At 48.6% G+C, this 23,995-nt stretch overlaps 10 protein-coding genes across 10 annotated transcripts; 6 read left to right on the top strand and 4 right to left on the bottom strand.

The window, feature by feature from the left end:
• Positions 1 to 3,543: 3,543 nt before the first annotated feature.
• Positions 3,544 to 4,890, top strand: N7487_005075 (folliculin domain-containing protein; the record flags this gene model as incomplete). Its single annotated transcript, XM_056872822.1, has 2 exons — positions 3,544 to 3,555; positions 3,610 to 4,890. The coding sequence occupies 2 exons, from the start codon at positions 3,544 to 3,546 to the stop codon at positions 4,888 to 4,890; spliced, it is 1,293 nt and encodes a 430-aa protein (XP_056730542.1).
• Positions 4,891 to 5,585: 695 nt separating this feature from the next.
• N7487_005074 (CSN8/PSMD8/EIF3K family protein) lies at positions 5,586 to 6,587 on the top strand (the record flags this gene model as incomplete). Its single annotated transcript, XM_056872821.1, has 2 exons — positions 5,586 to 5,752; positions 6,017 to 6,587. 2 exons carry the CDS (start codon positions 5,586 to 5,588, stop codon positions 6,585 to 6,587), a joined length of 738 nt encoding a protein of 245 aa, XP_056730541.1.
• A 585-nt stretch (positions 6,588 to 7,172) lies between these two features.
• N7487_005073 (uncharacterized protein) lies at positions 7,173 to 7,545 on the bottom strand (the record flags this gene model as incomplete). The annotated part of the gene is made up of 2 exons (XM_056872820.1): positions 7,173 to 7,333; positions 7,446 to 7,545. 2 exons carry the CDS (start codon positions 7,543 to 7,545, stop codon positions 7,173 to 7,175), a joined length of 261 nt encoding a protein of 86 aa, XP_056730540.1.
• A 756-nt stretch (positions 7,546 to 8,301) lies between these two features.
• N7487_005072 (small subunit rRNA maturation protein TSR4) lies at positions 8,302 to 9,619 on the bottom strand (the record flags this gene model as incomplete). Its single annotated transcript, XM_056872819.1, has 2 exons — positions 8,302 to 9,435; positions 9,500 to 9,619. The coding sequence occupies 2 exons, from the start codon at positions 9,617 to 9,619 to the stop codon at positions 8,302 to 8,304; spliced, it is 1,254 nt and encodes a 417-aa protein (XP_056730539.1).
• A 261-nt stretch (positions 9,620 to 9,880) lies between these two features.
• Positions 9,881 to 11,553, top strand: N7487_005071 (putative prenylcysteine lyase; the record flags this gene model as incomplete). The annotated part of the gene is made up of 2 exons (XM_056872818.1): positions 9,881 to 10,022; positions 10,076 to 11,553. The coding sequence occupies 2 exons, from the start codon at positions 9,881 to 9,883 to the stop codon at positions 11,551 to 11,553; spliced, it is 1,620 nt and encodes a 539-aa protein (XP_056730538.1).
• A 741-nt stretch (positions 11,554 to 12,294) lies between these two features.
• On the bottom strand, positions 12,295 to 14,924 carry grc3 (uncharacterized protein; the record flags this gene model as incomplete). The annotated part of the gene is made up of 4 exons (XM_056872817.1): positions 12,295 to 13,881; positions 13,940 to 14,251; positions 14,302 to 14,828; positions 14,888 to 14,924. 4 exons carry the CDS (start codon positions 14,922 to 14,924, stop codon positions 12,295 to 12,297), a joined length of 2,463 nt encoding a protein of 820 aa, XP_056730537.1.
• A 341-nt stretch (positions 14,925 to 15,265) lies between these two features.
• Positions 15,266 to 16,261, top strand: N7487_005069 (DNA-directed RNA polymerase I subunit RPA34; the record flags this gene model as incomplete). The annotated part of the gene is made up of 2 exons (XM_056872816.1): positions 15,266 to 15,462; positions 15,517 to 16,261. The coding sequence occupies 2 exons, from the start codon at positions 15,266 to 15,268 to the stop codon at positions 16,259 to 16,261; spliced, it is 942 nt and encodes a 313-aa protein (XP_056730536.1).
• Positions 16,262 to 17,289: 1,028 nt separating this feature from the next.
• atg26 (uncharacterized protein) lies at positions 17,290 to 21,521 on the top strand (the record flags this gene model as incomplete). The annotated part of the gene is made up of 4 exons (XM_056872815.1): positions 17,290 to 18,081; positions 18,128 to 18,574; positions 18,625 to 21,189; positions 21,255 to 21,521. The coding sequence occupies 4 exons, from the start codon at positions 17,290 to 17,292 to the stop codon at positions 21,519 to 21,521; spliced, it is 4,071 nt and encodes a 1,356-aa protein (XP_056730535.1).
• A 322-nt stretch (positions 21,522 to 21,843) lies between these two features.
• Positions 21,844 to 22,786, bottom strand: N7487_005067 (tubulin-binding prefolding complex subunit PAC10; the record flags this gene model as incomplete). Its single annotated transcript, XM_056872814.1, has 4 exons — positions 21,844 to 21,942; positions 22,020 to 22,253; positions 22,409 to 22,649; positions 22,767 to 22,786. The coding sequence occupies 4 exons, from the start codon at positions 22,784 to 22,786 to the stop codon at positions 21,844 to 21,846; spliced, it is 594 nt and encodes a 197-aa protein (XP_056730534.1).
• Positions 22,787 to 22,961: 175 nt separating this feature from the next.
• N7487_005066 (TMEM199/VMA12 family protein) lies at positions 22,962 to 23,883 on the top strand (the record flags this gene model as incomplete). Its single annotated transcript, XM_056872813.1, has 2 exons — positions 22,962 to 23,219; positions 23,323 to 23,883. The coding sequence occupies 2 exons, from the start codon at positions 22,962 to 22,964 to the stop codon at positions 23,881 to 23,883; spliced, it is 819 nt and encodes a 272-aa protein (XP_056730533.1).
• Between the last annotated feature and the right edge of the window lie 112 nt (positions 23,884 to 23,995).

Below are 23,995 nucleotides of genomic sequence, written 5' to 3'. Positions count from 1 at the left end.
AATCATTCGACATGTCTGAGGACAGATCCTGAATCGGCAATGGAAATCAGCAATGGATTTAATACCAGCCCCATGCGATTGACTGAATAAATGTCTTGTGTCGCTAGACAAGACGATCTCTCGACCCTTTCAAAGATAAAGGGTTATTCCTATGATATCGCCTTCCACACCTGCCCAGGGGGATAGTGGGGCTGATAACGCGGTCAAGCCAGCATCTTGCAAGTGAATGCCCGATGTCCCTCGGGCAGTTAGGGGGTGATCATACGTCAAACTTGACAATTCCGCCCAGGGCGGCTAAATGGGGCTTTACTGTCTCACAATCTTGATATGTCTCCTTTAGGCCAAGTATTTATATACCCCTTTCAAGATGTAGTTTGTGGAAATAAATCAAATGGCTGGTAGACCCCTCTCATCTTCCGGTCAAATGCCATACGACAGTTTAAGCTTACACTAAACAGCAAGTCTAAAACTAGTCATAAAACTTGTTTTTCACTAAACCTGTTCCACTTCCCCTAGAATATACGGGTTCAACGGGACGGTCCCTACGGAGTAGTGGACGTACTAGTTGCCTAAATAACTTGCTAGTGCTAGTGGGGCTAGTTAGTAGGGGCAATCCATCATCAAGGCATACAGCTGCACAACACGCATACATGATACATAATCAACCCGATACGCCACGTAGACTAGCATACCCGCAGGGTGGCAACAGCCAGAGGCGAGTACCCATATATATTAGCGATTAATTGTCCGATGGAGCAACGGACTGTCGAAGCGAGTGCCCGACTGACTTGATCTTGTGACCTCGCCTCAATTAAGACTATGCAGTCATAGACTCCAATCATATGGAATGTTGTACTCCGTATCCGTATAATGTTGTAGGTTGTAACTAGGTTGTAGGTTGTAGGTACATAGTAAGGTTGCATATAAAACCGCTGATCAGCAATCTAGTACTTTGGGAATTCCACGTGGCGAAATTGGCTAGATCGCCCATGTCTTGGATCGGCCCAAGTGTCCCAGGTTTAGCTTACCGATTGTTCCTGGCCTCGGGGACAATATAAGGATGTCTCAATAGCCGATCCACTTTCTGCACGAGAACCACATTGGCGTTTACGTACATAAACCACCTTCCCGAAATAATCAGATTTGGGTAATAAATTGCAACTCCAATATACTCCAATATAGTACTCCGCATACTCCGTATACTCCGTCTAAAGCCCCGGGTCTAACCCCCATATAATCTATATTGTCTCACGTGTAGAACATTGTGGAACACTGAATAGTGTTTTAATGAATAGTGTTTTAACGTGAGTCTAGTAAATTCATATGTAACTTCCAAGATTTATTAGGTAAAGTGGACCTATGGACGGAATTCAATACTCCGTATTGAGAAACCGGCAATCCATCAGAAGGCCGACCTCGGGAACCGTTAAAGTGTCGTGTGCCTATTTGGCGAAAATAATCAGGGATCCGCTCGTGTTTAGTGGATTCAAGTGGTTTAGTGGGTTTGCCGCTCTTTTTTCTTTCTTTCTTTTTTTTTTTTTTTTAGTAAATATTATGTTAAATCCCTCACTGCCAATTTTAAATTGGATCGAAAATCAACTATATCCTCGGCGTGATAGGGTGAGAATAACATTGAAGGAATACTGAGACGGGGTATATATTATGAAAGTAGATGACAGGACTTTGAAGGCTGCTACACAGGGTACACTAGTGTACTTAGTGTACAACTAGTGGTAGAAGGCTGCCTGATTGTAAAGTACTTTGTATACCTCCGGACGGAGGTCACCTGGCCTGGCTATATCGGCAAGGATCTAGGATTTTGGAATCCCGGCTCAATGCCGGGGCAACTGCTATTTCGGAGTGTTAAGGTCTGTTTCATCTTTTTGGAAATATAGCCTGTATATCCTCGGAGTAGGATCGGAGGTGGTATATTAGCCGCATCCGTTTGTCATCTGGACGGGACGGATGAAAGGCTGATTTAAATGGAAGTTAACTCTGGAAAATAACTCCGAAGATGATCCTCATCCGGGTGAAGGGGGATATATATTGGAGATTCTTGGATCATTTGAAGTATAAGTTTCCAGTTCAAAGTATATCTTATTTAATTATATCATTCAAAAAACTAAAAACGAGAACGTACCGGCGAAAAGTAAAGAGGAACATCAAGTATGATCCCACGACTCCCGGAGGCTTGTCGGGAAATCCCATAGAGTTTAGATCCCTGTTGGACACGCTAACCTGGGAATATTTCCCCCGATTCCCACTTTTCCCACGGAGCTGTTTGGTGTCCCACTTGGGGAAAGATGAACATCTTTGGGTCCCAAGATCGTCCAGAAGCGAGGGAGTATGTTGTATACCCGAACTCCTAAGAAATCTATATACATCTACCTAGGTAATATCTGGGGTTCAGCAAATCGGAGGACAGGGAATTCTTCCCTTCACCTCCTTACCGGTCCCCCCTAACACGGAGTTATCTCCAGATTACTCCCCGAGGAAATCCACCGGGCTGATGGCTGGAATAGAGACGGCTGTCGACTGATCTGACACATGCTGATTTTCGAGTGACATCAAAAGAAAAAGAAAAAAATATAAAAAGCAAAAAAAAAAAAAAAAAGGACATGCCTAAAGTGGGACCGGTGAATCCCTGACGATTTGTCTAATATTTGATAGATCATAATACCTTCAAATTGAATCCATATGGATCCCATGTACGTATCAAGATCAAGATCATAGATGGAATTAATACTATTATCGAATTATCTGCACGATCATTGGTACCACAAATTTTCCCACAATGGAGCCCTTGTTTGCAGCCACCTTATCCACTTGTACGCAACGGTCCAAAGACAGACGAGAACGGCCCCTCGGGTCAAGACGCTAGGCAAAGCACGGAAACCCATGAATATTAATGGTCGGCCCGATTTTAGAATGACTTTCACATGCAGCAATCCAGGAGAAGAGCATGAAAGAATGTGATCGGAAGGCATCCGGAAGGGTGGTGTAACTATATAGGTAAAGGTGTAGAAAGTACGATGAGACGATAGATTACATTTTAAACAAAAGCAAAAGAAAAAGAAACAATGATAAATGATAAATGATAAAAAGAGTTATAGAGTTATAAAGGTAATTAAAAGAAGAAAAATAAAAGAGCAGAGTTAAGAGAAGTGGATTCCCCAGTGGAGAAGTTCTATTCTTCCATCGACCTTCCATTTGAGAGAAGAGAGAGTGTAGAGAGTGTAACTCCCGGTCTTCCACCGAAACCCCCCCAGAGAGGCCAGGGCCTTAGCCCCTTCGATTATTATTGCTTGTCTTCTTATTTATCACATTACAAACTCCACTACTCTACCTTTCTCTCTCTCTTTTAATATCTCTCTCACCTCTTTACCCTTCATTTCCTTTTACTCTTTTTTTGTTTTTAACCTTCTTTTCCCTGGAACCTGGTCACTGTGTGGACCCGCATACCAGCCTTTCGTCATTATCCAGTCACAGCATGCCTTGGGACAATGGACTAAAGATGCTGGTTATTGCTTGATCAGGTCCACCATGGATTTCATTGTGAGTAAATAATGTATACAATATACTAGGATGAGCTTGAACTGACTCTCTCAGCTCTCTTTGACGCACTTCTGCGAGGTGCATGGTCCCACCTCTATTATTTGCTCACAGGTTCTACCTTTTTCATGCCCGCAATGTCACTCCGAACCCGAATCTCCCCAGGGTACTCCAGCTTCCCATGAGTCTCGCTTCGATCACGAGTCTCGATCTCAGAAATCCGTCGACCCGAAGTCCCCCAGAATTGAAGATCACCCGTACTTCCTCAAAGGACATCCGACCTCACCCGAAGATAAATCCAATCGAGGTGGCGCAAATGGCGACACCTGCGCCAGTTGCAGTTTGTCTCTGCCAGAAAATGTCAGCAAACAGCTACCTCCCGGTGCGCCTGGAAGTCGGGACGCCAAAGGCAATTCCACTAGCCCCGTACTACGCTCGCGCGAGCTAGTTTACTCATGTGGCAACAACCATTCAGAGGTGGACGATGAGACCGACTATCACACCCATGCTTCTCCTCCCGACTCACTTCACTCTGCTTCAGTGGCCTCCGATGCTTCATGTCACACACACATTCACACCTACCTCTCTCAGCGCGGTCCGCCTAACCCCGCTGATTATGCACTCCTCCGACGCTCCTCTATTCGCACCCTAAGCTGTGAGCTCCTACCCCGGGGACTTTCTTCCGGCCCCATCTGCTTCGGTGACGGAGTCGCTGGTTACACAATCGCCTACATTTTCCGCCTGCCCGACCCCATGGCCCGCGGCAAGCGACGCAGTTATGCGCTGGTCGCATTGGCGGGGCGCGATGCCGGAAGAGCATTCCGCGCATGTCCCATCATCTGGCGCGCATTCGGTCGCATCGCAACCAGCATTGTTCACGCTGCTGAACGCTTCCAGGAAGACGAGAAGACTCGCGACGAGCAGAACAACCCGGGAAGACAGCCTGGCCGTCAGTACCCTCCCGTTTCATCCTTCCTCACCGGCCGGGGTATGGACCCGGCAGGCCGCCGTGCAGCTGGTCAGATTCGTGCCCGTAATTTGGCCGAAATCGTCGGCAATGAATACATCTTTACCGAATTACATGCTCATTTCGTCGCACTTCTGCAACAGCTTGGCTCGATGTTTGGCGGAATTCCTCTCAATGAGGAACGTTTTGTCTGCAGCACTGTCGGCGACGAAGAAAGTGCCAGTCCTTCTCAGCCAGTTCTAGTCTCCAAGGCAAGACAGCCTAAGGATGACCAGAAGTATGATGGTAATGACATCGACATGTCGAACCTTGAAATTTCCGCGGGACCAAAGGCGATTCCTATTGCGCCTCGCCGGCCCGTGATGGCTTGAAATATTCTTTTCATCATTTGCATGAACCTCTTATTGAGATACCCGCCTGCTTTGTTCTTTTTTTTCAGGCACCTTCAACTTTGACCTTGTTTTATTCTCTTGTTTTTTGGTGCTTTTTTCTTGCGTTTTTATCCGGGCTGGCAAGGTGTTTCGACCGATTTCTGCATTGCTCATTTGGCATACGGATTCGGCTTTTTTTTGTTTTTTTTTTGCGATATGGGCATGGGCATAGACAATGGCGTCTGATAAACACGGAACGGAGTTTCTTGTTTTACCAGCCTTGGTTTCAGTTTCAGTTTCAGTTTTTTTCTTGAAGTGATATGCTTCTTCTCTTGGGTATCTCGTTCGATCTTCACAGAGTTCAACGATTCAAGCACATCTGTTTAGCGGGTTTCCGCTCTTGGGGACTAGTGCTAGGTTATGATTGAGATGGCACGATCGCATGAGACATTCAAGAGATATGTATTCTATGTATTATTTGAACACGAATGAATCCACGGCCATTGGCCATTTTTTCGGAGACTCAAGTGTGATTGTATGCCCATTTGTATTATAGTCCGGAAAAATTACGGGTAAAAGTACCCTTTTAGGTTAATCCGACCACGGCCACAATCAAACCTTGGAAAATCCCACCAAAAAGAACAGCAGAGACAAAAGACCCGCATCACCTCCCACCTTCCTCCAGCAATATCAAAATGGTCGCCTTCGATAAGTGTGAGACCCGGCCGGCCCATATTGAGGCCATCCTCAATGGCCTCGACCGGTACAACCCCGAGACCACCACCGTCTTCCAGGACTATGTCTCCCAGCAGTGCGAGGACCGGACATTCGACTGCTACGCCAACTTGGCCCTGCTGAAGCTGTGAGTTAGAACCCCTTTTTTCATGGATTGCATTGCGAAAATCATATTTGAGAAGCTCTACTATGATGAGTATCTTTTAAGCGTTTCCTATTACCTGACATCCCCATAATACACTTGGGCATGTTGAAATTCTGTGAAGATACTGAACGGAAAGAACCCATGCATTGGTTGAAATCAACAGCATGACATCCTTCTCACAAACACCTTAAATCATCGTAACATCCTCGAATCCAAGCTGACAACAACCCTCTTCAAAAAACCCAGCTTCCAGTTCAACCCCCACCTTATCCAACCCGATACCGTGACCAACATCCTGGCCAAGGCCCTGACTGTGTTCCCCTCGCCCGCCTTCTCGCTCTGCCTCGCCCTGCTCCCAACAAACACCCAGCCCTTCCCCACCACCACCGAGGCCCAAACCGCCTCGCAGACCTCCGATTTCGTCGAGTCCGTGCAGAAGCTCACCCGCCTGTCCACTCTTCTCGAGTCCGCCCAGTACGCCCAGTTCTGGTCCACCCTGAACTCGGATGATCTGTACGCAGACCTGACCGCCGACGTGGCTGGCTTCGAGGAGCTCGTCCGCATCCGCATCGCCGTCGAGGTCGGCAACACCTTCCGCTCCATCACCGCCGAGAACCTCGAGTCCTGGCTCGATGTCCGCAGCCGTGACGCACTCGACAAGTTCGTCGTCGATGTCTGTGGCTGGAAGGTTGATGGCGCCGTCATCCGCGTGCCTACCAACAAGGAGAACGAGGCCCGCTCCGAGGTCAAGAGCGAGCACGTCGGCATCGAGCAGTTCGGTCGTGTCATCCGTCGTGGCTTTGAATTGCCCGCATAAGCGCTTACTGCGGAAGCTCTCTCTTTATTCTTGATTTTTTTTCTGCGTCGATTCGAAAATGTTTCACTTCTTTCCTCTTTTTCGTATCACCTTTTTTTAAAATCTTCAAAAAGCTGTGCGAGGGAAAATTTGATTTCCATCCATGACATGAGTTCATGAATCCCACCCCCGATCAAGTGACGAACAGACGATAGATTTCGCATGGAGGAGGGGCTCGGAGATGAGTCGGGACCTGGCGCATCTGGCGTTTTTTTTCTTTTTTTCCATTTCTCTTGTCTGTATTGGATTCTTTTTTTTACTTATCCATGCAAATATTTGCACTGGATAATATGAGGAAGAGAGAGAGATGTCATGTCCATATCATAACATAACTTCAGCCGGGCCTCCATGTAGGGCCGGCTTTGCTGCCAATATCAAAAATTATACAGAGCCAGCTTCAGATGTAGATGCAATGGGGATATAGCACGACATGGTATTATTACAAATGATACAAGCTCAAATAACATCATTCAAAATATCTAGCTTCCACAAAGTATACCCAGCTGGATCCCAATATAGATGGACTAATAGGAAGAACCGGCCTAGTTAAAGCACAGCACCTCCAGACGCCGCAACCGACTTTTCACTGTCGGCAACAATAACCTGGCCGTTAATCACCACTGCCAGATCCAAAGCTAGGAAAACAGCAACTTCCCCCAGTGCAGCACTGCGGTTATAATACTCTGATCCCCACCTAGTCCAAAGCGCTGATAGATGAGATCCGACTCATTCGGAATCTCCTCAGCGGTCTTTTCGAGGTGATATTCCACACCTTCTTCAGCAAGTCTAAAAGTAGCAATATGCCTGTAGTGGAAGTACCGGGCGCAACAGCATTCACGCGGATATTGCTAGAGGATAGTTGAACAACACCGCTTCGCACGAGACCTTTGCAACCGTTCTTCGCTGCCGTGTATGCCATATCTGTAAATTCCCCCATCTAGGGTTGCGCACTATGAGGTGATCACTATGTTTCCCTTTGGTTTTGGTTTGTTGGAGGATGTCGTGCTTCTGGCTTGGGAGCCGTATTTTAGGGCTAGGAAGGTGCTTGTTTGCATGAGCTTCAAGGGAAGAGACGATACTGTGGTTATTTATACAGAGGTCGTGCATCTTAGCATATTAATTTAGATTACACAATCTTGTCCATTGTTGTTGACCATATATATAGCTGTACCGGGTTGCACATATATCAGTTTATAGTTTCGGCTGAAGACGGTCCACAATTATATATCAAGGACATTCCGTGTAACACACGTCCATAACATAGACCAGCTGGATTATGTCTAAGGCTGCAAGGTGAAACAAACCTATAGCAGTCTAGGACATCCCAAGGAAAGACAAGATGATGTGCGCATTTGAGGGCAATATAGGTCAATCCTTCTCAGAAAGAATGGCCCCTACCTACTTACTTAGCTAAATAGATACGGGCTTTCAGTTGTCATCGCGCGAACCCGGTTTCAACAGACTTAGGGTAGTTTGACTCGTGAAACAATTATCTGTATTAAATGTGATAATAAAAGTCACTAGTATACCTCGGCAATATATCGCAATATATCCAAAATGCTAATGCAGACCAAAAATATTTATATAGCTAGAAAATGCTTGACTTTCCTAGTAACATTGCTATGTACAAGCTAGGGTAGGCAAGATACTCTCATCTAATGCAAAATGTCTACACCTATCTCAACTCCTCCCACTGCACACCAGCCCATTCCTCCCGCCACCCAGTAACGCCCAACTCCTGCGGCGTACAGTTGTTACCACAAACCCCCATGATGATAGTGCCCCACTCCATGCCCGCATCATCCTTGCCAAGTCCAACACCAGGACGTCCCTCTTCAAGCATAGTAATAGCATGCGGAACAATCTGGAACTCGAACACACGCTGACTTCCACAGTACTCACAAGGCGGGATACTTCCCGCACCGAGTGTGGTGACCTTGGCATTAGAAGCATTGTGAGAATGCAGTCGGGCACCGACTTCATCACTAGTCGAGTACAGAAGTGGTGTACCGCGGAACTCATACCGCAGCACCTGCTCCGGGTTGTGCTCGAGACGCATCGAGAACTTCATAAAGTCCTTGTCGAGCTCGGATTCGAAAGTATCCTTGAGCTCGGCGCCGCCAGCGCCTTCTTCCTCCATTGGCTCGATCTGCACATTATCTGGCACTTCGGGTGAAGACGGCCGCGAGAGAGTCTCGTATTCTGCGTCTAGGTAGAAATTCTTGTATGGTGCAGGGAATGCGGACTGCGCGGGCCACGGCACCGGTGTGCTTGATTCAGGTGTTTTCTTTGTCGCGGCTGAAGGGGCCGGCGAGGAGATGCGCACTTTGTCGGCGAAAGATGAGGCAAGGGTGCTTGCAGATACGGCGGGCTTCTCAGCTGTAGGTGCTGTTGCCTGGACCGGTGTTGCGAAGGGGTTGCTTCCTGCGGGCGTTGGGCCCGAAGCGGAGGAGAAGGGATTCTGGTTCGAGGAGATGTTGCTTGTCAGGTTTGTTGCGCCGAACAGGCTCGCTCCCAGGTCCTGCTTGGGTTGTTCTGGTGCGACAGGCTGGGTTTCCTCCGTTTTCGCTTCAACCTGTTTGTTTTGTCCACCGACGGCAACCTTGCGCGCTGCGCGGAATGCTCTGATACTGCCTGGCTTGCGGTTGCAGGGTTTTCTGGGGCAGCCAAATAGGTATAGGCGTCGTTCGTCGGTGGGGAAGTGATCGGGCAGGTCGCCATGCAATTCGAGGAGGAGGAGCATGGGGCTGTTGCAGACTTTGCAATTGGCGAAATCGCCAGGTGCCGGGGAGGCTTCATCGAGCCATTTCTAAACAAAAAAGTTGTTAGTTGGAGTTAATTATCGAGTGATTCTTCGCAGGAATAGAACATACCGGCCAGCCTCCAAGATGGCTGATTACATCCTCAATAACATCCTCAGCGGCATAGCCTAGAAGCACACCGGTATCAGTGAAATCTTCATCGAGACTCGAGTCACTGTCATAGGGATCCATTTTGAATTGATTCGGAGTTAAGTGAATCAAATCTGTGATGCCCCTCAAAAAAGATAAGCGATATGGAAATGCGCCAGTCCTAAATAAGACTAGCGTGGTATTGATTACCAAGTCCAAGTTACAAGGGCTCATCGCATCACCTCCCTTTGACACTTCAACTCCATCCATGGGTGTCGATTTAATCTACATTAAACTCTGGTTAATCAGGATTTGCTATTAAACTACCAATTAGCTCTGTCATCTTCTAGTACAGTCATAACCATGCGGGCGTCTATGCCGCGGCATCTCCCTTTCTTCCTATACTCCATCCTAGCCATCTTACTCGTCTCGTTTGGCAATGCAGCAGAACAAGAGCAACTGCGAGGATCCGCTAGTACTGCCCCCAAGCGGGTGGCAATAATCGGTATGCATCTCTCTAAAGAACACAGTTCCATACGGGGCTGATATTCCTCATAGGCGCGGGAGCCGGAGGCTCGTTTGCTGCGTATCAACTGCGCAAGCTCGCAGATGAAGGCAACATACCTGTCGATATCACAGTCTATGAGCGTGAATCATATATCGGCGGCCGCTCAACAACAGTCAATGTATTCAACGACCCAGCGTACCCTATTGAACTGGGCGCTTCCATCTTTGTCCAGGTCAATTACAACCTGGTCAACGCTTCCCGTGACCTTGGTCTGACGGTCAGTAGTGCTGACTATGCACGACCCAAGGAGGCCGAGGAGAGCATCGGAATCTGGGATGGGAGCCAGTTTGTTTTCACGTTGAAGAATTCGTATAGCTGGTGGAATATCGGCCGGCTCTTCTGGCGGTACGGACTGGCGCCACTGCGTACCCAGAATCTGATGAAGAGTGTTGTTGGCAGGTTTCTTCGCCTTTATGAAGAGCCCTTATTCCCTTTCAGCTCTCTTACTGAAGCGGCTGTTGCGGCTGACTTGATCAATGCTACTGTGTCTCCGGGCGATGTGTTTCTCCAGACAAATAGCATCGACTCGTTGTTTGCAAGGGAGATTATTCAAGCAAGTACTCGAGTGAACTATGGGCAGAATCTACGGCTGATCCATGGCTTGGAATCTATCGTCTGTATGGCTACGGATGGAGCGGTTTCTATCGAGGGCGGAAATTGGCTCATTTTCGATGGTGCGCTGAGAGCCTCCGGAGCGAATATCAAAGTGAATACCACTGCCACTAAGATTTCGCGCAATGATGATGGGACTGTGAGGGTCTCCTCAAAGCTGAACACCGCTACCGACTCAGAGCATGAAATATTCGATGAAGTTGTCATTGCCGGTCCTTTGCAGTACTCAGGTATTTCCGTCTCCCCTCCCCTGGAGTACACCCCGGATGAGATTCCATATGTGAATCTGCACGTTACGCTATTTGCATCCCCACACCGCATCTCACCAAAGTATTTTGGCCTGAAGGATTCGAATGCTCGAGCGCCTGAGACTATTCTGACCACTCTGCCCGAGGGCCTTGATCTGGGTTCCAACCCAGATGGTGTTGGGCCCAGCGGCTTCTGGAGTATTAGTACACTCCGAACAGTGAAATCGGAAGAAGATAAACAGCAACATTACGTTTACAAAATCTTCTCGCCAGAGCGGCCCACAGCTGAATTCATTACCCAGATTCTGGGGCTGGAGAGTGAGACTGTGGGGAGCAATACAACCATTGGAGACCTTTCGATAGGTGATATCAGCTGGTTCCATGAGAAGCTATGGAACCCATATCCTCTTTTGTATCCGCGAGTGACATTTGAAGAGACTCTTCTGGCTCCGGGTGTGTGGTACACAGGTGGCATCGAGAGCTTTATCTCGACAATGGAGACCAGTGCGCTGATGGGCCGGAACGTGGCAACTCTTATGTTCCAGTCGTGGCAGAAGCAAGGAGATCAGACAGATGGTGGTGCCTCGTCTTGGGATAAAGAGCTCTAAGCCTGCTTATGTTTTATCTTGGCTTGCCAATCTCCCTCCCAAGGTCAAACCAAAAGCATTATACATTGAAAGTCCCTATCTTGTTTTTGGCCTTACATTTGTTAATTGCACCCCATCTTATATGGCGCGATATAAGAGTAAAATTCCATATACAGACTAGTAATTCCATATACAGACTAGTACATTGGTACATTTGTATATGCTAGTACAAGTGAAGACATTCGGATGACCGCCGCATTAGGGTCTTTAGTTCAGGGACCCGACGGCCCTAGCCTCAAACAAAGGGCCCCGGGGACCCCCAGGGCAGCTTTGGATTGTCGGACTAATTCAAACACACCAATCGCGTGCGCGAATAAAACCTGAAACTGAGCCTCCTGCCGGGTACTTGAGACTCTCCGGGGGGTCCTTGTGGAGAGTGGAGACAATCCATGAGGCTCAGAACGGAAGCTGAATACAATTGTATTCTTCGTAGGATTTACCACCATACAAGTTTTGCCTAATGGTGAGCCTATCTGCTAGGAACCAACCCAGGGCGAATTATTCTCCCAAAGTTAATCCAAAATTCACCCAATGTCTACCTCGGTCTGCTTGCTCTACGTAATCGCCAGCTGTTTATTGTTTCACGAGCATGTCGGTCTAAAACTACTTAAAATATTCTTTCCTAGAGGCGGGCATTTAGATCTTTTATGCATGCAAACTGCTGTTGCATTTGACTTAATGTATATATTCAAGAGGTGGGAGCTAGTAGTCCGCCTCGCTCTCGCTGCCAGGATATGCCTTCTTTCTCAGCTTCCATAGTGACTTTTCTCGTCGTGCAGCAGCTTCACGCTGATGACGACTGTTATCTTCCACAACAGTCATCCAAGGCACATTGCTTGCCCGGCGGACTCTCTCTCGCAGCAATGCAAGCGTCCGATTATGCTCAGCCGGATCGAGTTCGTGTGCCTGTTCAATGCCAGAGTCTCCAGCTTTCCTCGACCCAGATGTTGATTCCTGGTAACGCCGCTCTGCCGCACGAGCGGCGTAGTATTCTTCACTGATAGCCCAATTCGGGTTATCAAGCTGGCCGCGGACCAGTACAATGCCATGGCCTTGCTCGATGGCTTTTTCTAGGTGAGATGAGGGAATAGGAGTGGAGAGCTCAAGCTTGCGCGAAGTGGTATCAATCGAACGGACCAAAGCCAGACCAAGACAGTTTGACGCTTTAGGATCCAATGGGGTGCAACTGCCGGAACCAACAAAGAGGTAAGGAAGGTCTTCGGATGTTCGTACAACGCTGTCAGCGATGGAAATATCAGCTGGATTACCTGCGCCTGGGTTTGCTGAATCCATGTCAATGTCTTCATGGTCTTCGTTATTCGGGGGCTCTGATGTTGCCATCCCATTCATGATAGCTTTCGGCGATTCCACTGCCACGACTCCTACGATAGAGCCTTCAAGCGTTTCGTGCAGTAAATCGGGGTTGATCTGGGATCCCATTACCATGAGGCCCAGGATACCTTGGCGTGCGCCAGCATAGTCCACAGTAATAGGCCTCGTGCGAGATAGCGGTACATCTGACCAAAGGGAAGTGCTGAGATCATTTGGATGAGACATATGGAAGTATGACTGGATTTGCATCGCTCGCAATTGAGCGCTTGATCGGCTCACAAAATCAGTGGGCTGGGAGGGGAGGATTGTCAAGGGGACTCGAGCCTCACGGGCAGCCAGATCTAACGGATCCACAACTTCTGATGGGCCCTTTTCACTCATATATACCACATCAGAGAGACCGAGAGATCTGACCAGCCAAGTTGCAACCTCCAACCCTTGCCCAAAGATCCAACCAGGGTAATTGATGATCAGAGGGCATTGGGGATGGTTCTCTAGTAACGAGCGGTATTGATCCATAAGATCCATGACCGCCAGTGCATAATGATCAGGGTCTTCTTTTGGCGATGTTGCGCCGATATGATGCGCCCGCACTATTTCACCGTCACGGGAATCATCCAATGATGGGTGGGTGAAAGGCGGACCGAAGAATGGAGAACGCAAGCGTGCAAGATAAACTTGACCCATAGGGGCAAACTCGGGCTGGCCTGGGTCTAGATCCAGGAAAGCAACTCCATCGGTATTAGTATATCCATTCTCTGTCTCGGGTGTTGGACTGAGAACGTGATTCAACAAATAACGACTAAAGGTAGACTTTCCGGATGACTTGGGGCCACATATTAGAACCCGAAGTTGTCCTTCACGTTGTGAGAGAGATTTCATTGATGCACTCCATTTCTTGTCAAGGTGAAGTGGTCGGATATGTCTATTTAAGGAATCATCGGCCGATGTATACAACTGTCAAGTCAATTAGCTTTGAACACATCTCGAGCCGGTGTAGGGTATGGTAACATACCACTGAAAAAGTCCGCTTCGAGTCTTTTGCGGCCCCTTTTAGGGTGATTTTATCTGCAGCGGTGTTCTCGCCAGCCCAGATCCTTTGATACAAAGGTGAGAGGTCACGGAGCCGGGAAATACCGCTGGTGCAGGACTTGATCTCCACTTCTGCGTCGCCATCAATTCCGGCAACACATTTGATGACTGGCAAAGAGTGGGTTGAAGGAGCATAAACCCTATGCAGTTGTGAGGACGGATGCAATTTTGCGCCCATCAGACTGACAACACCTCTTTTGACCCAAAGATCATAACGGCCCAACAACGCCAGGTTCTGAATTAGGTCAGCACCCACCCCAAATGGCTGGAAGGGTTCGTCCATACCGTCCGTTCCTTGATGCGAATGCAAAGTGTGCTCTCATCACTGTAGACTATGTTGCTCTTGTTCAACCGAGCCTTGGACAGAGGGAAATTCTGGAGCTCTGCTGGTGTTTCTGCGGGCGATTCATAGCCATCGGCATCACCCACAACAGACGCAACATCATCCTCGTCCATCTCCCCCGCATCCTCGACTTGGTCTTTTCCAGACTGGTTGTCTTCGGTGTGCTTCAAAGTATCCTCCACCTCGGGCTTCAATTCCGATTTTTGAGGCCGGCTTACTCTTACTGGGCGTTCCGGGGTTGTCTGTGCGGGCAATGGCCCATCTTGTTTCTTTGCTGCCTTTGTCCGTGTACCACGATGCTCTTCATTGGTCTCAGTCGCCCCAGGTCCGTCGAGAGACTGCCGTGACTTTTTCGAGGGCGGCTCGCTCTCGACAACAGGTTGTGATGCATCCTTTGGTACATTTGCGCTCTGTGCTTGCTGTTGTCGAGCTCTGCGCGCTGCCAAAGCAGCGACAGCGCTAACAGGGCCTAGAGGAACGACATGTGAGCTTCAAATTGGTGTCGTAGAGCATGGATAGAGGGCTTACCAGCTGATTGCTGTTTTTCAGCCTTTCGCTTCACCATGATAATATAAAATTCAAGCGCACGAGCTTTGAGCTTGTGTTAGAAAGGAAATCGACCTCGATAATGCGATCCAAAGCCGATAAGCAAAAAAAGTTGACTGGTGGTCCGTGCTCCCGCGGAGCAGAAAAAAAAGATCGTTGAACTTGAGCATCTTCACTCAACGTCGATCCAATTCATTTTGCGAGATCGACTTTGCTGGAACTTTGCATATATATCCTGTGCATTACCCCATTATCCAGTTCCATTCATATTGTTGATCTCGGGTGTGCCAAACGCCGCGCATCCTTGCGAAATCATTTTAGTCCCGACCTCGAGTTTGCCCTACACATTGAATAGCCGCCATGGCCTCATCCGACAGCGATAGCAGCTCGAGCAGATCGACCTCGCCCGAGCTTACGACTGAAAAGGAGAAAAAAATGACCCAGCACTTGAAGACACAGGAATCAAGTGAAGATGAAACCTCGGACTCGGGTTCAGACTCGGATAGCAACTCCGACGATTCGAGCGAAATGAAGCCCAGCTCCAGCTCAGGCAAGAAGTAAGTGATTATCGCACTACCAGCTCTGACGGTAACTAATCCATGCGCCCGTAGGGTCGTAATCTCCGGTCCTCAGCCATACAAACCACCAGCAGGCTTCAAGTCCGCAAAGAAGCAGGCCCCACCATCCTCCAAAGCATCCTCCCTTCTCTCCAACCTCAACGGCAAACAAGTCCTTCACCTCACAGCGCCAGCCTCTCTACCTTTGTCCCAGATCAAAGAGGTGTGCATGGCCAAGATCATGCAGGGTGAGCCGATCATCTCTCATGACGGTGTGAACTATGGTATCCCAGTCGAGGCTCTTTCCGAGGCCGATCCCGCCACTAAATCGCTACTTCTTTTCGACGAGAAGACACAAACATATTGCACAGCAGCCCAAAGCATCCCAAGTTACCACGTTCAAGAAATGATCGGTCTCCCGAGCACATCGAAAAACACCGATGCTGTAGTGGAAGAAATGCGCAAATATGTCAAGCCAGCTCGGCCGCAGCCGAAGAACTTGAAGATGCGCTTCCGGCCTGTCGGGACAACCAGTGCACCCCCAGAGACTCTTGGGTCTAGCTCGGAATCCGAGGCCGAGGCACCTTCGTTCAAGGTTCCCAAGGGAGAGGAACGGAAGAGGAAGCTTGATCACGATGAGGCTGAGGACGAAACTCCCCAAGCGGCTGCGCTTCCTCGGAAGAAGTCAAAGAAGCACTCACAAGAAAAGGAGGAGGATGATAGCCTGAGCCGGAAGAAGTCCAAGAAGTCCCACAAGGACAAGGAGGAGAAGAAGCGGAAGAAGTCCGAAAAAGCATGATTTGGCGTTAAGTGTTTTTTTAATCTTTTTGAAAATAGCTTTGTTTTAACGACGTCCCCAATACTATGTACAACTTACAATCTTATCTTTTACCTTGGATCTGGTAGCTCATATAACCGGCTGCAATTTGAACAATGTTACATGAGTTTGGCATTTTTTCCATTCCTTATATTTTTTTGGACAAGTCATAAGAGAAATAATTACTATAGTCCAATAAGCTCTTCCTTAGATGCCACTCTAACCTAGGGTTCGCTCAACACAAACAGGCTTCAACTTCAATTTAGCCAATCCCCAAATGCCTTAGCCTTGGAACTATCGCTAAGACCAACCGTTTTTGCTTTTTTGGATGGGAATCTCAACAAAAGTGACTAAATTACAAGATCAAGTCAAGTTTAGAAAAAGATTAGAAAACACTAGCTTAATATCTAGGTACAGGCATAGAAAGATAGAACCTACAACGCCGTATAGATATGGATCTACATTGTTTGCCTCAGGCATAAAGCTGACGTAAGGGCGATGGAGTCATAGATCACATGCATGCGGAGAGAGCCCAGGTGATGTTTCTCCCTTTGTGTATTTTAAGATTTCTAGTTCGTTTGAACACTTGAGATAGCGTTCTGTTCCATTATTTCCATTTCTACTGTCTTTGCAAATAGACCATGGCGCTTGGATGATTTGAAGTGTGGTTTGGCAGCTTCATCCATATCCGGTGTCCAAGCTTCAAAGCGCTTATCGGCCTAGATCCTGGAATCCCGTGCGTTGTTCACCATCCACCCTGCTTATCACGATCTGGCGCCTGACCAAGGGTTTGACGTGACAAAGTCACTTGGCGTTCAGGTTGATGTGTCTTCCCATTTGACTGGTGCATACCCGATCGTCATAGTCCTATCGGTGCCGAGCTGTCACCTGGCTCGAGCTTCTGACTGCCCGACCGGCTTTAGTGATTCAGCACGCCCTAGCATCGTTTACTTCCGTCCTTGACCTACATTTTGCACCGATCATATCGTATCGTTATACCAGAGATAAAGATGAAACCATTAAGAGATGATGCCAAACGTCGGGCAGACCGGCAGTTGAGCGCAAGTATGAAACCTACTTCGTCCAACCGTCCATTTTCAGATCGAGTACCAGACAGATTTAAGGATGGGGATGATGCCCAGTTTGATTTCACAGCTCCGCCGCGAGGTATGGGTTCACGGGACGGCAACGTGCATTATATGCAGCAATCCCTCTTCTCCATGATTGCTGCTGTCGGATCCAAATCAGACTTCCATGCTCGGTTTGATGAATCAAGTGATAGTGACGGAGAGATGGAAGAACACCCGCGGCTTGAACAGACTAGTGCGAAATTAGCATCTAGGACGCCTGTGCCACCCTTGGACTCCCGCCAGCCAAGCAATGTGTCGGAATCAAACACACTCGTTTTGGAAGAAAGAGGACGTCGTCATCAACGAACAAAATCAGACAATAAGCTTTTGCTGAGACTACCCAGGTTAGATTCAGAAGGCGGGGCAAACGAGTCATCAAACCAACCTGACTCGATGCTCAAGGCGCCTCCTCTAAGGCGAACTCGCAGTGCGACACCTCGAGCAGCTCCAGTTCTAAGTCGCATGGTTGAAGCGCAATCCCACTTTGACTTGACACCGGCAACACCATACTTGCCATCCAATCCAAACAAAGTCATGGAAGACCAGCCTGAATCATCTGCGTCCGCTCTTTCTACACGATTGATGAAGATGTTTGGGTTTGCGAAGCCTGAAAAGGGTTCTGGTGGAGTATGCCTGCTCGTTGCTCCAAAGCATGCTTCTTCAAGGCTACATGTATGTGACGGAAGGTCACATCTGCTTTTACGCCTACCTTCCAAAGAAGTCCAACGTGGCGATAAAGTCGGGGTACCTATCCAAACGTGGCCGCAAGAATCCCACGTATCACCGCTATTGGTTTGCTCTAAAGGGCGATGTCCTCTCATACTACGCAGATCCCTCCAATCTCTATTTTCCTAGCGGACATGTCGACCTTCGATATGGAATTTCTGCGTCTCTCGCTGAACGTAAAGACGGCGATGCAAAAGACTTTCAGGTCACCACTGACCAGCGGACGTATTTTTTCAGAGCAGACAGTGCTACCAGTGCAAAGGAATGGGTGAAAGCTCTCCAGAAAGTCATCTTTCGGACACATAACGAAGGTGACAGTGTGAAGGTATCATTCCCAATAGCGAATGTTATTGACCTGGAGGAGAGCCCGATGGCCGATTTTGCGGAGACGTTTAAAATTCGAGTTCTCGACAGCGGCGAAACATATGCAATTGACGAGGTAGGTCGTGGGACGAGACGTTACTATGTTCCTTGCTGATCACTCCACAGTACTTCTTCTCGTTCTTTGATTCGGGCCAGGACGCGTTAAACTACATCAAAGGCCTGGTAAATGCTGCATCGGCTACTACCGCAACGAAAGAGTCGCCGGGTGAACACGACACCCGGCATCAACCTGAATCAAGTCGTACTGCCCATAAAAGACAGTCGGTCAGCAGCGTTCGCGTATCCGATCAAAGGCAAGGAGATTCACCACGAAAGCGAAGCTCTAGTGTAGGAAATGAAAATCAAGGCTCGGCCGACTCATTTGCGGAGCAAGGGACCGGATCGTCACCGATTATACAGTCCATGACAGACACCACTGAATCGGCCAGTCAAATACTGCACAGAAGCGACGTCTTTCAATCGCCCACTATGCACACACTGCAAAGACGCACATTGGATGTGGGAGAAAACGTTCGACGACATTCTGATGATACAACTCCCTCTGCATCCGCGCGGCTGGACCTAGATGCAGCGGCAGGCTCTCCATCTAGAACACTAGGTGGCAATGAAACTACAGACGACGCGCGATATGCCACCGGTCATTCTAATCTTCAATCTTCAAGGCCGAGCTCGGTCACTCATCTGAACGAATTCGTCAAAGCCGGCGCATATCCCCTTCAACGCGCCGCTGGTTTTGCAGAATACTTGAAGAGCCGCTCGAAACAGATGAGTACACTGTTAGCAACAGAGTCAATGGGCTATATAGAAAAAGTCTCTGGCATGTGGATTGGTGGGCAGAAGCATTATGGAGAGCGAGAAGGGCCATTGCTCGAAGACCAGAACGTTGACCCCGAGGACAACGAAGGTTCATTCAATTATGGGGATCGCTTTCGTGCACACTTTGCTCTCCCATCTAGCGAAAAGCTGCAGGCGACGTATTACGCCTACTTGCATCGTGTACTCCCTCTCTACGGCAAAATCTATATAAGTCAGAAGAAACTTTGTTTCCGCAGCCTTATTCCTGGTACTCGGACCAAAATGATTTTACCGTTCAAGGACATTGAGAACGTTGAAAAAGAGAAAGGCTTCCGCTTTGGATACCATGGACTCGTTGTCATTATCCGTGGTCATGAAGAGCTTTTCTTTGAGTTCAACGCCTCAGATTCACGAGATGACTGTGCAGTCACACTGCATCAAAATCTGGAGTCCGTGAAATTCCTAGTGGAATCTGGCTTGCTAGCGGATGAAGAGCGAGATGAAGTTGAAGCAGCCAAGGCTGAGCACCGCATGCTCCAGGAAGCAAGACTGGACAGCCCCGAGGAACACGATGAACGTCCGAGCTTCACTGAGGATTCATCGGAGATACATCCGTTCTTTGACGACCCTCGCGCTTCTATTATCAACTTCAAACCACCCGAGCCTCTAAGGATTACCTGTCTAACCATCGGCTCCCGGGGCGATGTACAGCCGTACATTGCGCTTTGCAAAGGACTGCTTGCTGAGGGCCACAAACCGAAGATTGCAACTCATGCTGAGTTCGAACCCTGGATCAGAAAACACGGGATCGACTTTGCCCCCGTTGATGGTGATCCCGCGGAGCTAATGCGAATCTGCGTAGAGAACGGGATGTTTACGTATTCCTTCCTCAGGGAGGCTTCATTGAAGTTCAGAGGATGGATCGATGATCTTTTATCGTCGGCTTGGATTGGTTGTCAGGGTAGTGACCTTCTGATCGAGTCACCGAGCGCTATGGCTGGAGTCCACATTGCAGAAGCTTTAAGGATTCCGTACTTCCGCGGGTTCACCATGCCATGGACAAGAACGCGGGCCTATCCTCATGCTTTCGCAGTGCCGGAGAATCGCATGGGTGGAGCATATAACTATATCACATACGTCATGTTCGACAACATCTTTTGGAAGGCCATCGCGGGGCAAGTGAACCGCTGGCGAAACAACGAGTTGGGATTGAAAGCCACAACATTGGACAAGATGCAGCAAAACAAAGTCCCGTTCCTTTACAATTACTCGCCCTCCGTGGTGGCCCCGCCTCTCGATTACCCGGATTGGATTCGCATTACCGGATATTGGTTTTTGAATGAGGGCACCGATTGGACTCCCCCAATCGAACTATCAAACTTCATTGCGCAGGCTAGAGCGGATGGCAAGAAGCTCGTGTACATCGGGTTCGGATCCATTGTGGTCTCGGATCCTGCTGCCCTGACACGGACTGTCATCGAATCAGTCCAGAAAGCAGATGTCCGATGCATTCTCTCAAAGGGCTGGTCCGATAGGCTTGGTGACCCATCTAGCACGAAGACCGAAATACCTCTACCACCAGAGATTCATCAAATCCAGTCTGCACCCCACGACTGGCTTTTCTCTCAGATCGATGCTGCAGCCCACCACGGTGGAGCAGGAACCACCGGCGCGAGTCTTCGAGCCGGTGTCCCCACCATCGTCAAGCCATTCTTCGGAGACCAATTCTTCTTCGGCTCCCGGGTGGAGGATTTAGGCGTTGGCATCTGCATGAAGAAACTGAACGTCAGTGTCTTCTCACGGGCTCTCTGGGAGGTGACACACAGCGAACGCATGATTGTCAAGGCACGGAATCTGGGCATTCAGATCCGCAATGTGAGTTGTTCCAAGATTATTTAGGATAAGTGGATGGAGAGCTAACTTGTTTATTCCCCATTTAGGAAGACGGTGTGGCCACTGCAATCCAGGCCCTCTATCGCGATCTTGAATACGCTAAGACCTTGGCTCAACAAAAGTCGCTTGCCTCGTCCACCCCATTCTCTCCTACACCTACAGCTAAGACCTCTCCAGATGGAGGCGATGACGACCTTGATGATATTGAAGAGTGGACCTTTATCGGTGATGAAACTGGCTTCGACATCTCGAAGCGGATGCGTGAGCGAGCTGCTTCAGATGCCGACAGGCTAGGTTCCAACATGTTCCAATGATTTTGGGAGTTCTATTTGTTTCTTTTCTTTTTCTTTTCTTTCCTTTGGCGATCTTCTGTTGCGTTCCAAGGTTGTTCACGAATCATGACATGCGTCTCTTTTCTTTCCGTTTTATATGCATAGGGCATTTTGGTTTAGAGCGTATTCATCTAATATTCATTACTTCAGTTTAATGTTTCTCTATGCGTTATGATTTCCTTATTTCTTTTCCCTTTGACATTTAACCTAGAAGAGAATAGACCATTCATAATCGATGACATTGGTAACCTTTTTATAATATCCCATAAATACCTTCAAAAACATTCAGCCACCAGGGCGCTTCTTATTTTTTCGTTTCCTCTTCACCCTTGCCATCCGCCTTCTCTTTACGCCTTTCTACAACATCCCAGTTGTACACACGCGCCGTGGCAACCTCCAATGTCTGCAAATAGTCAGCGTTAGCAAAAGCGCCAATATCCCAACCTCCTACACATGTGTCTCTAATCAGAATAAACGTACCGTAATCTGCTCGCGCAAGAATTCCAGATCCTCCTCGCAATTCTGCAAGCTTGACTCCGCAGCATTGAGCTTCTCATCCAGCATGGTCTCCGCCTCGTCGAGTGGGTATGCCAACATGACATTCGCCCCGAGCCAGAGGTAGACCTCTTCGGCATCGGCAGGGGAGATCGCAGCCCGGGCGTAGAGGGTATCATTGAGTTCGAAGTTAGTCTCGAGGTCTGAGTCAGGGTTGGACTAAACAAGTAAGTTGTGTTAGCGAATTGATATTCCCCGATTTTAGTTTCAGTTGTCTTCTTTTTCTCCAATAGACGCTTCATGAATCATATTTTCTCTCCGAATTGCGTATTACAAATATAGTCATGGACGCCCGCCGGGGGGGGGATATCTACCTCCTTGCGCAGCTGCAGGAACCGCACCATCTCCAGCGTCTTCTTGATATCGGGGATCTTCTCCCGCAGACCCTGGCCGCGGCGCTGGGTGTTCACCTCCATGAACTGGTACTTGGAGATCATCTCCTGGAAGGAGCGGAGGGTAGGCTCGACTTCCTCGCGGGAGGAGACGTAGTCGCTGACATTGTCGATGAAGGGTGCGACGGGGATCCCGCGCGGGTTGGTTTGTGTTGTTACCGTGCTGTGGGTGGAGGGGTTAGTTTCCTGGTTTCTGTGGATGCGGGCATGGGATTGAGGTTGGGGGATTGAAGCTAGAAGGGGATTTATGTAAAGAGATAGAATGGGAATTGGAATTTACCTCTTCTTTGAGTCTGCCATGGTCGCAAAGATGTGTGAGAGAGAGAATGAGAAGAAGATATGACGATGTGGGGAGGAGCTTAACTGCCACTTTTTTGGGGTTCCGCTTTATCTCTCCCCTGCGATGAACCAAACCTCAATGCATTCGATTTGATTCGCCCTTAATTTCGTTGGATTTCATTAGATTTGTATCAGAATGGTCCTCCTTCTTACAACGGATCGCATCCTCGCTGCGTTCGAAGCTATTCCAGCTTCGCGCCACGAGGAGCTAGACCTGCCTACCACGCTCGAAGCACAAGGTCCAATAGCCCACGAGCAACTGATCCGGCTTGCCAAATACCTTCAAACAGACCCAGAATACAAAGAGCATGCCTCTCATACCCCAACGGTCCTTAGCTCCCTCCTCCGCGGCACGAAAGTCTACGTCCCTCCACCACCAAAGAAGCCAGAGCCCGTACGTGGTCTATACACAAACCCATCCCTGCCCTTCCTTTCCTTTCCCCAAATACATAAAGACGATATCATACCAGATCCTAACATTCTATAAAAAAATATAGAGCGCCGAATATCTCGCCTCAAAAGCCCGCCTCCTCGCCGCAATAGAACAAGAATCCTACAACCGCCTCTTAAACCCAAACTACCAACCAAACGCCGACCACGCGGATCCACACACGTCACCCTACACAAGCGATGGCCGAATAGAAGAAGACACGCTCACAATCTCGCTTGTTTCTAGCGTCTTCATCTCGGTGCTTGTGACCGGATTCAGCGTGTACGCGGCGCTCACTCGGTTCCCGACGCCCCAGATCCTATCAAGCGAGGCGGTTAAAGTTCTTCTTGGGCTATTTGCGGCGCTAAGTGTTGCTGTTGCGGAGTCATTTTTATATTGGACGTATATTGGCAAGGTGGATCGGGCGAGGGTTAAGGAGAGGAGGGTTAGGGAAAGAAAGGTTGTTATTGGGGCTGTTGGGGACGAGGACAAGGGTGTGGATGAGGGTGTTGAGGTTGGGACGGAGAAGGAGGAGATATGGGGGAAGGGGGTTAATGGAGGTGTTAGGAGGAGGGTTAGGGAGAAGTGGGAGAAGGGGAGGGACGGGGAGGATGTTAAGAGTCTTTGATATATATGGATTTGTATAGTATTCAATAATAATGACTACATGTATTTTTAAGACTGGGGTGGATTCGATTGATTGTTTTTGGTATTTTATCCCTAAAGCTACAATGCGCTGT

This window comes from Penicillium crustosum (assembly GCF_028827405.1).
Source record: "Penicillium crustosum strain IBT 35664 chromosome Unknown utg000002l_segment0_segment0, whole genome shotgun sequence".
Taxonomy (NCBI): domain Eukaryota; kingdom Fungi; phylum Ascomycota; class Eurotiomycetes; order Eurotiales; family Aspergillaceae; genus Penicillium; species Penicillium crustosum.
This window is presented reverse-complemented; position numbering and strand designations above follow the sequence as displayed.